Source organism: Podarcis melisellensis (genome assembly GCF_964234715.1).
Source record: "Podarcis melisellensis genome assembly, chromosome: 10".
Lineage (NCBI taxonomy): Eukaryota > Metazoa > Chordata > Lepidosauria > Squamata > Lacertidae > Podarcis > Podarcis melisellensis.
In genome coordinates, this window is record NC_138542.1 from 20,762,084 (window position 1) to 20,775,170 (window position 13,087).

General features: G+C 44.0%; 1 protein-coding gene across 1 annotated transcript in view; it reads left to right on the forward strand.

Annotated features, from left to right (window-relative positions):
- Positions 1 to 1,988: 1,988 nt before the first annotated feature.
- Positions 1,989 to 13,087, forward strand: part of FAM3C (FAM3 metabolism regulating signaling molecule C) — a 39,300-nt gene continuing 28,201 nt past the window's right edge. Inside the window, exon 1 of the mRNA XM_081929034.1 lies at positions 1,989 to 2,278. Coding sequence (XP_081785160.1) covers positions 2,004 to 2,278 — 275 coding nt within the window. The 5' untranslated portion in view covers positions 1,989 to 2,003. The remainder of the gene's footprint in view (positions 2,279 to 13,087) is intronic.

Below are 13,087 nucleotides of genomic sequence, written 5' to 3' on the forward strand. Positions count from 1 at the left end.
GTTTATGCAATACTGTAGCTGCAGCAGTGTCTGGGCAAAAATCGTCAAAAGTTAGAGCCTCCAGATTGCACCGGATTTATGATACCCTCATCTCTAACTATTAGTCATCCTTAAGTTACAGATAGGTAGCCGTGTTGGTCTGCCATAGTCAAAACAAAAAAAATAAAAAAATTTCCTTCCAGTAGCACCTTAAAGACCAACTAAGTTAGGTATCTGAAGAAGTGTGCATGCACACGAAAGCTCATACCAAGAACTAACTTAGTTGGTCTTTAAGGTGCAGCTACAGTATTGCATAAACACAACAATATGTAGAATGAATTTATACAAAATGTAGGGTATTTTTTGTATCTATTCATATCATGTTTCTCTCACCTTTAAACAGTTCTGTGTTTTGTTCTTTTCCCTTTTTTCTTCTTTTCGTATCACTTTGCTACTTTATATTTGATTTTTTCCCCAATAAAATGTCAATTAATAATTGCCAAAAGAGGGAGGGGGGGACAACGCCTTTAAAGAAGAAAGAACTTTCAACAAAGAATGGGGGAGATATGCAGATTATTTTGTAAAAAAAAATGGTAAACAATTAAATACATCAAGCAGTTAAAAGAAATATGTAACTGTGCGGAATAAATTAATGGATATATAAAGTACAGAGAGATTAATTGGAAGTCAGTTTTAAATTTCTTCTCTATAAGTTTTATAATTGTGTTCAGTATCAGGAGTATATATGATGATAATTATATTAATCTTCTTGTATCTTATAGTGTGGTGGTTTGTTTGATTTTTCTGTTATTTGTTTGTTTGATTGGATGTTTGTTTACTTGTATATACATCTGTTTTCTCATAAATGTATTTATTTTAAATTAATAAAGATATATTTTTAAAAGGTGACTTTTGCAGAAATACAAAGAGTAAGAAACCAAAGGAGCAAAGAAAGAGAGGCAAATGTTTGTACAGTATACGGTACGGCTGACATATGTCCAGATTTTTCCGGGCATTTATCAGGATTTCAAAGGTGGAATTGACGTCTGCGGGGAATATCCAAAAGGCGGCGCTTTGTCCTGGAATAATAAAAAAAATCAAGTCAATCTAAACATACTGAATGTTTTAGTTTATGCAAAAGATGCAGGAATTTATGGTATGCAAAACGAACAATAGAAAGAGAAGAAGAAAGTCGTTGATATTTTAAGGTTGTTTAAATGAATATTCAAAAATGTAAAACTGAAAAACTTAATAACAATTTTTTTAAAAAATCACGCTTTTTGGGCATCTGTGTAAAAAATAGTTTGGGGGTGTCCTGGTTTTTCACTTTTTAAAATATGGGAGTGGTAAGGTGGAGGGAAGTCTAAGCAACGACAACTATGTATGCAATCGTTATTTGACGATTGTTGCTGTCCATTTGGAAAAACCTGAAAATAAAATTTATAGAAAAAGAAAAAAGATGGGTTTAAATTAAAATGGGTTTAATTTGACGGCGAAACTAAGAGACCCCCATGATGAATCTGCTTCTGGAAAACCCATTTTGGGGCTATCCGTTGAAGCATCAAAATGATCTGAAAACGTGAGCTGGATTCGAGATATAAGAGGCGGGAATAAAAAAAAGAAATGGTAAAATTAAGTTAAGGGTCATGATTATAACGATAGGTAGGGTTGCTATATTTTTCAAAAGTGAAAATCTTTGTTGAGATTTCATTGGCGAAATTGTTGAGCTGCTCCCCCCCCCCCCCGCCGCCTGGCAAAATTTCGAAAGAACTGGACGTTTCCGAGCTATTTATGAGGAAAAACGGCACGCGGTCCATCCGCCCGGGTTTTCCCGGAGGCGCAACCCGACACCCCTTCACGCCCGCGGCGTTGGCTGCGTCCCGGGAATTCCGGACGTATGGCAACCCGCCGAAACGAGGGGGGAGAAAAAGGGGAACATAAAAAAGAATGCTATATTGTACGCGGAGTCGATTTATTAGAATCTCAATAACCAGAGGTGTTTTTTTGTGGGGGGGGGGGAGACAATGCGGCCCGGGGCACCGCGCTCTGCAGTTCCCTCGGAGCGCTCTCGGTCTTGGAGCGCCTCAGGCTACGCGAAGGCCGCTGCGCCACCACAAGCGCGGCGCTCCTCCAGCGCTAGGGGGCGGCACTCCGTCCCTCGCTCTGCGCAGCCACTCTGGGCGGCCGCCGCTGGGTACGCATCGCGAGCCTCCAAAGCGCATGCGCAGTCGGAGGAGGCGAGGAGGAGGCGGCGGCGGCGGCGAGGCGCTCGCTGCTGTTGGGCCGGCGAAGGCGGCAGGTAAGGCGGGTGAGGGAAGAAGAGTCTCCCCGGGAGGAGAGGCGCGCGCGCGCGTCCCCTGCGGCCTTTTCCATCTCTCCCTTTCCCTTCGGAAGCGGGCTCGGTTCCTCTTTCGCGGCCGCGCTTCCTCAGCCGCCCCTCGGCTGGGCGCCTGTGGCCGCTCACCTCGGACGCCGGCGGAGGAAGGAGGCTCCCCGGCTCTTCTCTTCCGAAAGGCGAGGGAGCCCGCGCGCAACGCAACACGCGCAGCCCTCGCAGGGTTCGAAACTCGCGTTGTTCCGGGCGCATTTGGCGACCGGAAACGCCAGCAGTTTCTGAGCTCTGGGTGCAGCAGCCCTGCGCCTGAGATTTCTGGTGAAACCCGCAGAGTGGAAGGAAAGGAGGACCTTTTTTTGCCTCCCCGCTTCCAGCTACTCTCCGAAGACTGGAGAAGAGACCTTCTTCTCCTCTAATCCAAGAGATGATGATCATGATCATTACTTTTGTATACTGCCCTGTGCCCAGGTCTTAGGGCAGTGCACTACAAAAAGATCACAATATAAAATAAATCCTCCCATCATATTTTAAAAGGGCATTGAATGTCAATCAGCCAAAGGCCTGGTTAAAAAGGAACTTTTTTGCTTGGTGCCTAAAGGTGTACAGTGGTACCTCGGGTTACAGAAGCATCATGTTATAGATGCTTCAGGTTACAGACTCCACTAACCCAGAAATAGTACCTCGAGTTAAGAACTTTGCTTCAGGACGAGAACAGAAATCGCGTGGCGGCAATGGGAGGCCCCATTAGCTAAAGTGGTGCTTCAGGTTAAGAACAGACCTCCGGAACGAGTTAAGTTCTTAACCCAAGGTACCACTGTATAATGAAGGTGCCAGCCAACTCTTCCTAGGGAGAGCATTCCACAAACATTGTAGATAGCACAGTGGGAACTTTTTCTCTCTCTTCCCCCACTCCCGCAGGCAGTTTCGAAATTCCCATTGTTCTAGTGGCATTTTGCAACAGCGAATTTCATTAGTGCGAGCAGTTTCTGAGCTCTGGGTGCAGCCCTGCGCCTGAGATTTCTGACGAAAACCACAGAGCGGAAAGAAAGGAAGGCCTTTTTCTGCCTCCTTGCTTCCAGCTACTCTCCAAAGACTGGAGAAGAGACCCTCTGAAGAATATTAGGGGGGTGGGCAGGGGAAGGACTAGACCATGTGAAAAATGAATGTAATATTTTAGCTACAGTTTGTTTTCAGCTTTGTATTCTTGTTATTAAAAAAGTGTGCCTAGACATTCCATTTTTGTGCCCATAACCTTGGTTTATAAGGTGCTGTTTAGCTCATAGCTTTTGTATCTCCATTTCTAACACTGATGCCTTCACATTTACCGTATTTCCCCCCCCATAGGACGCACCGGCCCATAGGACGCACCTAGGTTTTTTTGGGGGGGGGAATAAAGGGGAAAAAATTATTTCCCCCCCCAGGTGCGCTGCGCTAAGCCCGAAGCTTGGGGCGTGCTGAGCTCAGCGCGCCCCAAGATTCTGGGTGCCGGCAAGGTCTCCGCTAGCCGTGGGAGAGCCGCACGCCCCAAGCTTCTGGGTGCCGGCAAGGTCTCCGCTAGCCTTGGGAGAGCTGGGTCTCCCACGGCTAGTGGATAGCTTCCTGAAGCCTGGAGAGCGAGAGGGGTCGGTGCGCACCGACCCCCCTCGCTCTCCAGGCTTCAGGGAAAGCCTGCATTCGCCCCATAGGACGCACACACATTTCCCCTTCATTTTTGGAGGGGGAAAAGTGTGTCTTATAGGGCGAAAAATACGGTATACTTTATTCAGTTAGTAGCAAAAGGAAGCTTTCAGTTGAATACAGAAACAGTGATTCAAGAGCTGAAAGGAGCCAATATATAACACATTGCACGGTGGTTACAGTGTTGGATTAGGACAGGGTTTCCCTATGCCATTTAGCTCCTAGCTTTCATATCTTGGTTTCCAACAATGACCCCTTGCTTTGAGTCTTGCCTCTGCCCTGAACTTCCTAGGCTGCTACTCATGTCTTTCTCTCAGCCTCAGTCTACCCATCTGTGAAATGGGGTGTGTGTGCGCGCGTGGTGATACTGGCTGACTTTAGGCCCTTGAGCCAACTCCTATGGGCTGAGATCCCTTTGACCGCCCCCAATAAAATATTTGAGGGGGCTGGCTCCCCTCCCAAGTTGGTAGGCGTTGCCATTCCAATGGTGTACATGGACCACATCATGTGATCCATTATGCAGGGCTGATGTTAGCTGGGCACCCCCAATATTTTATTCAAGTTGGCACCCCGTGCTTGATGAAAGGGTCGCTGCTGCATAACACATGTGAAGCTCTTTGCGTGCTTGAAAACATTTTATTTTGTTTGATATTAATCCCATATATGCCGCCTTCCAACTCTGTGGTGCAGTGATTCTATGCGCGTGTAGGTGTCCTGAGAAGTTCAGACTGCATGGGTTAAATGAACATCCCAGAGCATTTACAGAGTGTGGTTCCCATGGTCTCTGAGTAGCCCCAGTCAGCTGCCACGCACCTGGAGCTGGGGAAGTCTGAAGTCCCACCTCCTCCAGGAACTTTGAGTACCGACACTTCTTCCGAGAAATTAAATGCTGCTTAACACACATTAATCTTGTACTCTTGTCAGTCTGAGTGATAACAGGGTACATTCTCCCTCCCTGCCTCATGTATTATGGGTGTGTAAAGCTGAGCATGACAACATTCGCTTGTCTCTTATCCACGTCACCACCAGAGTGGTGAAAGTCTGCATTCTCAAGTCATTATCAGTGAAGTGGGGATTGGTTTTCTGGATAAAATTTAATAGGAGGTTACAGTGACAACTTCTATGCATGTTAAAGCTACAGCTAAGTCTCCTTGAAAACTTTTCCTGCCTCTTCCTCTTAGGCTATGTCCTTTTCTTTTTATCTACCTAGATTCTGCTACTGTGCCAAATATTTATTGGTTTCTTGCCCTGACCTCTCCTTCTCTGCAGCCTTGGAGCATTCCTTGTATTTCAAGGGAGGGGCAATGTTCCCAAAAGGCATATGCAGCAAAGCCAACTGGACAATTTCCCCTTCACACCACTGTTGCGTTATTAAAATTTACAGATGCATTAAAGTCGAGATTACTCTGCTTCTGTACTGGGTGGGAGGCTTCAGGATGACCTGTTTGTTGAGTCATGATTGTGATTTCCTTGTGCAAAGTTTGCAGGGAGCTTAGATGATGTTAGCCCATTGCTGATCATTTGTTCTGATTTGTTTGCCCTGCCGCATGAGGCAGTTGTTATCCCACACTTGCCGGTGCATTTTCCTGTCACTTATTGCAAAATACCCATGGTGTGTGTGTGCACGTGGGTTTGCTGTACTTTAATTGTCCAACCCAAATGTGCAGTTGAATGCCACTTGCAAAACAGAGGCCTCTAGGTCTTTGGCAGTGGTTTTCAACCTGTGTGCTGTGGAACCCTGGGGTGCCTTGAATGATGGCCAGGGGTGCTGCGGGCACCACTGCCCTCTGTCCCTCTTTATTTTTTTCCTTCCCTCCCTCTTCTGATGCCCTCTTGCGTCTCTGCCTCCCAAAGGCTTGCACAGCTGTTTGTTACAGCAACTCTGGCTACAAGCTCCCCAGGCGAATGGCGCCTCTGGGGCTGGTCAGGGGGTGCTTCCCAGGTCCTTGTGGGGCACTGTGAGGAGGCTCCTCTCTTTGGGGTGGGGTGGGGGGAGTTCAGAGACACAATTAGCTGACAAAACTTTGTCAGAAGGGAACACGCACAACGGCTATGAATTTGGAGGCACTACATATATTTAGAGTAGTTCTTAAGTTTGATGGAGCCTCTGGCTACAAAGAGTTTTAAAAGGGCGGGGTGAATTGAGAACAAAATAATAAATGGGGTTTCATAAGTAAGTGTCAATTGATGCTTGTTGGGACCACTACCATGCTTTCATGTCCTGCCCCTCTCGTGGTGGTGTGGTAGTAAAGGTTGGTGCATCGCTCAGAGGAGGAGTTCACATGCTCTCTCTCTCTCTCTAGAGCGTGGCAGGGAATTGTGCCCTGTGACTCTGCCAGGGAGAGGGCAGAAGCAAGAGAAATTGGAGAGGCTGCAGTCGCCCCTTCCTTCTCTTGCTCAACAAACCTGGTTTGGCAACGTGGAGAATTTGGACCGTGGGGCTCCCTAGAGGGAGAACGCAGGCCACCATCTTCTTCCATGCGCAGTACAGTGGACGCTTGGGTTGCGAACCTGATCTGTGCGGGAGGCAAGTTCGCAACCCTCAACACCGTGTCTGCACACATGTGGGTTGCGATTCTGCGCATGTGCAAAGCGCGATTTAGCACTTCTGCGCATGCGCGACCACTGGAACCCGGAAGTAACCTTTTCCGATACTTCTGGGTTTTGGTGGGTCTGTAACCTGAGAAAATGCAACCTGAAACGTCTGTAACGCGAGGTATGACTGTATAGTGTGGAGCATTCCAATCTCTTTGGTAACTAAGGTGAAGTCTACACACATATAAAAAATGCTGTGAAAATGCTTCTTTTAAAAAAAAACGTTTTGAAAAATACATTGAATTTGGCATCCATGTTCTCTCTGGTTTCCCCCCTGCATTTATTTACTTCCCCTTCCATTGTTAGGTTGTAATCATCATCTAGAAGCAGGAGGCTGACCTTTTTTACTTTGTATAGCTCTGTGTAGGATATCCATTGGTAGATGCCACATTCGCTTCCTTCTCCCAAGTGTTGGCAGTTTGTTTTACAAAAAGAAAATATCTGACAGTGCTCAGTTGAGTTCAGTTAATTTTTTTGTAAGTGCATGGCTTTAGACTAGGCATTTAAAAAGCAGTAGAGGTGATACCTTTCTTGAATAGTTTAATTAGTGCTTTAGTTTGTGTTTTTGTGTGTGCAACGTATGTGCATTTAAATTGTGCAAATTTAGGTTTTTGTGCTTGGTCTAAATAGATAAATGAGAAGGGGGGGGGGGGGCATCCCGGAAAGAAAAAATGGCACTGACCTTGGGAGACTGTGTATAGCCTTGGGAGAGCGTTTGGAGGTGCAGTGAGAGTGTGTTTTGACTATACACAATTTTGACTTTACACGTGATCCCTGAAACATAATCCCTTGTAAGTTGAAGGTCAATTCAATAGTACTTCCAATCCATAGTAATTTATAACTTACTGATGAGCAATCCTAAAACTGAATGTACAGAAAAGTGTTTATAGGGCTTATTCCTATACTTAACATTCTTTGTACAGTTTTCAGTTTTCTACTGTAATGCTATTCACACGTGCCTGAGACTGAACGCAGAGTACTGAGGACTTGCTTCAGAGTAAGCATGCATGGGAATTGCACTGTTAATATTATAGTAAAATATTGTACAGGAGGTTATGGGACGAAGGATTCCTTATTATCTAAGCACTACAGTATTTGCCTTTCCAGCTGTAAAATAATAATAAAAACCACAAGTGTTTGCACTGTAGGCCTGGCTTTTTTGATACGATGGTTTTAAATTGCTTTTTAATTTTCATTCCGAAGTGGAACTGTTAACAGCAGAGTTATTTTGCAGTTGCATGATACAAACATGTACATTTATATTGGGCCCCTGAGCATCTTTATGTATCGAGAGAGAGAGAGAGATTGTAGCCCTTAAGACTGGTGATAGATATGAAATTCTTCCTCGGGAAATAGAGGGAAATTGCACAGAATTCTGAACCAAAGTTTTTCAATGGTCCACAGTAGCTCCTTACTTCCTAGAAGCAACTGCATTAAGCAAAACCTCCAAGTCTTGCCTTTCCTGGCATGCAATTTTTGATAGCAGCCAGCCGTACAGTCTGCATGGGTGAGTTAAATTAAAGCCATGGCTAAAAAATTACCCTCCTGAAGAAGGTACATCCCCTTTTGGTCCTTGAAATGGTTTCCTTCACAACCCCTAGTTTAGCACTAAAGCATCGAACTGAAAATGCATGTGGTCGCCACACATGATTGCCTTATGTGATTTCAGGCCAGAGGCAGAAGTGGGGAAGCATAGCACGGGAAGCGTAGCGTACAGAGGAAGCACAGTGGCAGAGAACACACTTTGCATGAAGAACGCCCTGGGTCAAACTCCGGCATCTTCAAAGATCTATGGCCAGCAGAGAGTAGATCATACTGGGCTCGATTAACCAGTTCTCTGGCTCAGTAGTTTTGCATTTCTGTATTTTTCCATCTGAAGAAATGCATGCAACCTGGCTATTAAAATTATATTGAGAAATTGCTAGCCTACCATTTTTCTTTAATGGTCCATCTACTGATTTTAAAACACATTTCTTTTGTGTGGGTTGTGTGGAATGAGATCTTTGGTACAAGGCCCATTGGGAGTGCTGGGCAAAGTCAGGGTTAGCCAAACACCAGGTGCATTTGGCACCTGGCTTTTGACCACTTTCAACCTAGTGAGGATGCCTGGGTGCCAGGATGGCACCTGACATCTCCACCATCTGGAGGTACATGCCTGGGGAATCATTGGAACTTGACTATTTTACACAGTAAAACCACATCCTGTAGAAATCTACCAGTTACATTTATCTGCATAGTCAGAATGAATTTCAGAAACCAAAATGCTTTTTCCGTGCAGCCTGAGCAGGAGCGGTGTACAGCATTGTAGTTAATTGTTGTAACTTGTCTTCCTTTATTCCACCCCACTTCCCTGCTCACAGTTGTGAAGAATATTCTTACGTTAGGAATCGTCTGTGTCACCATTCAGAAAAAGAGGTAGGAATAGACTGATATATAGGCAGACTGCCCTGGATCAAGTGATCCTCTTTAAGTTCTTAACCGAGCTCAATGTTGTCATCTGAACTAGCCGGATGTTTAACTGAGAATCGATCACAGTCAGTTTGAAAAATCATTTGAAAAATAAGACTTTAAAGCTGTCTTGCCCCCAAATGGAAACTAGACATTCTGTTTTGGCAAGCTTAACCTTGGTTTAAGGAACCATTTGGCACCTGGGCTTAGATTATCTGAATTTCTAAAACTGGGCAAAGTGTCTTCTGGTCAACCCCCTTCTCTGTCAGTGGCCCTGGTGGGTTTAATGTGACTACAGTGACAGTGATCCAGAGAGCATTAAGCCATCTGTATAATTTCCCACAATGCCCCAGAGTGAACCTGGGCTGGAGGCATTGTGGGAAATTTAAAGAGTGGCTATTCCCAGTCACTTGCCACTGCTCAGAAAGAAGAATCTAGGAGGGGCCCAGGGCAAGCTGCCCAGAGATAGCAGGTGCCGACGTATGCTTTCAAAATCCAGCTATTCTGCAATTGCGAAATTGAAAAGGTGAAAGTGCACGCACACCTGGAGAAAAATATCTGAGGACTTGAAAAAAATTACGTCTAATTATTAACCTCCAAAGGAACATGTAATAGAAAAATCATGACCACTGTTGCAAAAGAGCTGTTATTTCCTAGTTCTCCTTCACAGATTCTAACCTATAGTACTTTTTTGCAGCACAATGTGTAATATTTTGCAAGAGAACTTCCTTGTTTCCTTTCTTTGCTTCTGCTTCTTTAATTTGAGCCAGGCTTGCAAGTGCTGTTAGGATCCCTACATAGAGAAGGGATGGTCTCTGAATATCGGTAAAGCGCCTCTTCTGGTTATGAAATAAAACGCCAAATTCAATCCTGCACAGTCCTTCAAATAAACTTGTACACAGAAGCTGTTTTCTCTTAAGGGAGGTGCAGTTTTTGCAGCAAAGCCAACCAGCTGATTAGAGTTCCCTTCCCACTACGCCCTGCAACTCAGTAAACTGAACGAGATACGAGCTCTTTCCAGAGACAGAGATTACATTTGGCATTGATCAGGTTAAGAAAAATGATAAGGAGTGGAGGTTTGTGGTGGGAAGGTATGGACTCGATAATTGATAAAGAGTTTCATTTGTAGTGTGCTGAGCATGTCCAACGGCAGCTATATATATCATAGAATCACAGAGTTAGAAGGGACCCTGAGGTTCATCTAGTGCAGTATTATTACTGAAAAAGGGAATCTGCTGCAAATCGCCTGGGACAGTTTCTAGTCGCCGGTGGCGACCTGGCAACATGCTAATGAGCCTGAAGTAGTTGTGTGGAAATGGTAACAGTTATTAAGAAAAACAATTTGTAAATTAGGATTTGCATATTTGATGCCTAATGGCGTGATGTCAACTGTTCTAAAGTTTTATGTATAAGTAACAAGATTATTTCACATTAAGTTGGATTAACTTGAATGCTGAGAATAAAGATCTAAGAAGCAGTGTTAACCAGTGACAGAAAGTAGGCATTTCCTGAGGGGCAGATATATAAGATAATCTCCAAATGGCACATTAAACCTGGATTACGGTCACCACAACGGAATATTCAGGCACTTTTTTGCAATGAAATTGCTTATTACAGTGGTACCCCGGGTTACATACGCTTCAGGTTACACACTCCGCTAACCCAGAAATAGTGCTTCAGGTTAAGAACTTTGCTTCAGGATAAGAACAGAAATCGGGATCCGGCAGTGCGGCAGCAGCAGGAGGCCCCATTAGCTAAAGTGGTGCTTCAGGTTAAGATAGTTTCAGGTTAAGAATGGAACGAATTAAGTACTTAACCTGAGGTACCACTGTATTAATCATTGTTATGATTATTTCTATATTACTTTATGTTTTAAAGAAAAAAATATCAAAGTGGTTTACAACACATTAAAATATCAAATACAGCAATCCAGAATAAAACAAATTCAAGGAAAATATTTCAGATCTTTCTCTAAGTGACATTTTGCCTTCCCCATATTCATTTACCTGATTAATTTATGGAGTTGCCCCACAGCAGAAATGCTCTAGGAAGCCAGTGGGGTGTAGTGGTGACATTGGGCCAGTCACAGCCTCTTATCCTAGCTCAGAGGGTCATTGTAGGAATTAACTGAGGAGGTGGGAGAACCACATACTCCTTGGAGAAAAAGGTGGGATAGAAATGGAAACAAATAAGCTCTTCTGCTTACCTGCTTAAGAAATCTGGAGGGGCCAGCCAGATGGAGATGTCAGCTCCAGGCATCCAGACATCTCTATGTGGTCGCAAATGGCGCCTGGCTAATTTCTAACACAGGTTACAATTGGCTGCTGTTCTCTTTTTATTTATGCTTTTCACTCCTCACCCTTTTCTTTTTCACAACTCTATTCAATAACTCAACCCTAAAATATTAGATTATCTTTCCCCAACAGTTGTTGAGGGCTCCCAGTTCCTCCCATCTCCAACCATTGCTCATGCTGGCTGGGCCTGATGGAAGCTGCAGTCCGAAAATCTGAAGGTCACCAGGATGGGCAAGGCTGTGTGCAGATTTATGAAGGCTGCAACCTTGTAGACATTTCCCTAGGGAGTAAGCTTTAGGGGATTAATGGGGGCTCCCTTCTGAAGAAGTGTGTTAAGTGTTGCAGGGTAAAATGCCTCAAGTGTAGCTGCTGTCTAAGTGCCAGGAAGGAATAATATATATATTTAAAAACTTACACCTGAAGCAAAGTAGAAGACTTTTTTTGTTGTATTAAAGGCTGTCGATCCGCCCCCCACGCTTTTCAGGTTTAAGCGGGCCAGAATGATCATGTTTTACAATCTTGCATGGGCACGCATGCGGTAGTTACTTATTACTAAATTAAGAATGATTAAGACAGGCTGGTGTTTTTAATACTGGTGCACCTGCTGTGTGTAATTGCAGCCTGCCGCGGGTAAAAACCGTAAAGATTTTAGTGAATAGTTTTTCATCTTACCCGCAAATAGCTTTTTTCGGAAGTTTAATTTGAGCAGTTTCTAAGAGGGCATTCTCCTCTCCCCGCCCCATACCAAATTGTTCTAGGAACCATATTTTAGCTTCTGTTTCTCTACATTGGGTGAAAGGTCTACATCAGAATCTGCATTTGATTGTAAAAGGTTTTATTCCATTTTTAAAAATGCATTAGTATAGCTGTTACCTTAGGTGCATAGACTTGTGGAGAGGCTGCTTTAAAATCACTGGGATTTGCATCTGAGTCAACTTGCCTTGTTGGATCAAGCTGCAGAAAGAGAAGTTTCTAGAAAAAGTTGCTTCTTTAGATTTGGAAGCGTGGGGGCAGCAATTGTGAAATTGGGTAGGTAGGCTGTTAATCTATCCCTGGGCAAGCCCTTTCCCCTCCAACACATGTAAAGATAAGGAAGAAAATCCTGTTTGAGCTAGGACATTGGGAGGAATGTGAATTTTCTGTTTCTCTGATAAATGCCCACCTTTGCTGTAAGAGCTCCCAAGCAGCCAAAGCCCCCATTATATTCCCTAATGTGGAGAAGAGTGGCTTTCTCTTTTTCACCCCAAAAATGATTTTTTTCACTTCAGTCTTTATTGCTCTGAATGGGGAAAAAATGTGGGAAATGATGGGCCTTGTGAATGCTCTGGGCCAAAGTAACATCATTCCAGAATTTCTTAACACCGATTTTCAGAGAGTCAGATCTTTTCAGAGAGTCAGATCTGGGTTATCCAGTTTTAAAGAAAATGCTATGTGGAAAGGAAACATTCTGTATGGAAAATAGCAGGAGAGATGGGCTTTAATGGGTGATTGCTGATTTAAAAGTAAGGATTTGTGGGCTGGCAAATAGGGAATAGGTTAATAGTTAAGTAAAAGTTTAGCAGGAACTAAAAATGAGCAGCCAGTGGGAAATGAAGAGGAAGAAAATTGGGGGAGGAAATCAAAGATAAAATGCTAAAATATTTTAAGTTTTTTGAAATGTAATATGGAAACGTATGTACTATTGAGCAAGCTAAAAAGGGTGGGAAGTGAAACATCGAGGAAGTGGGGTGGGAAGTCACCTTTAAATTTGCATGAAATT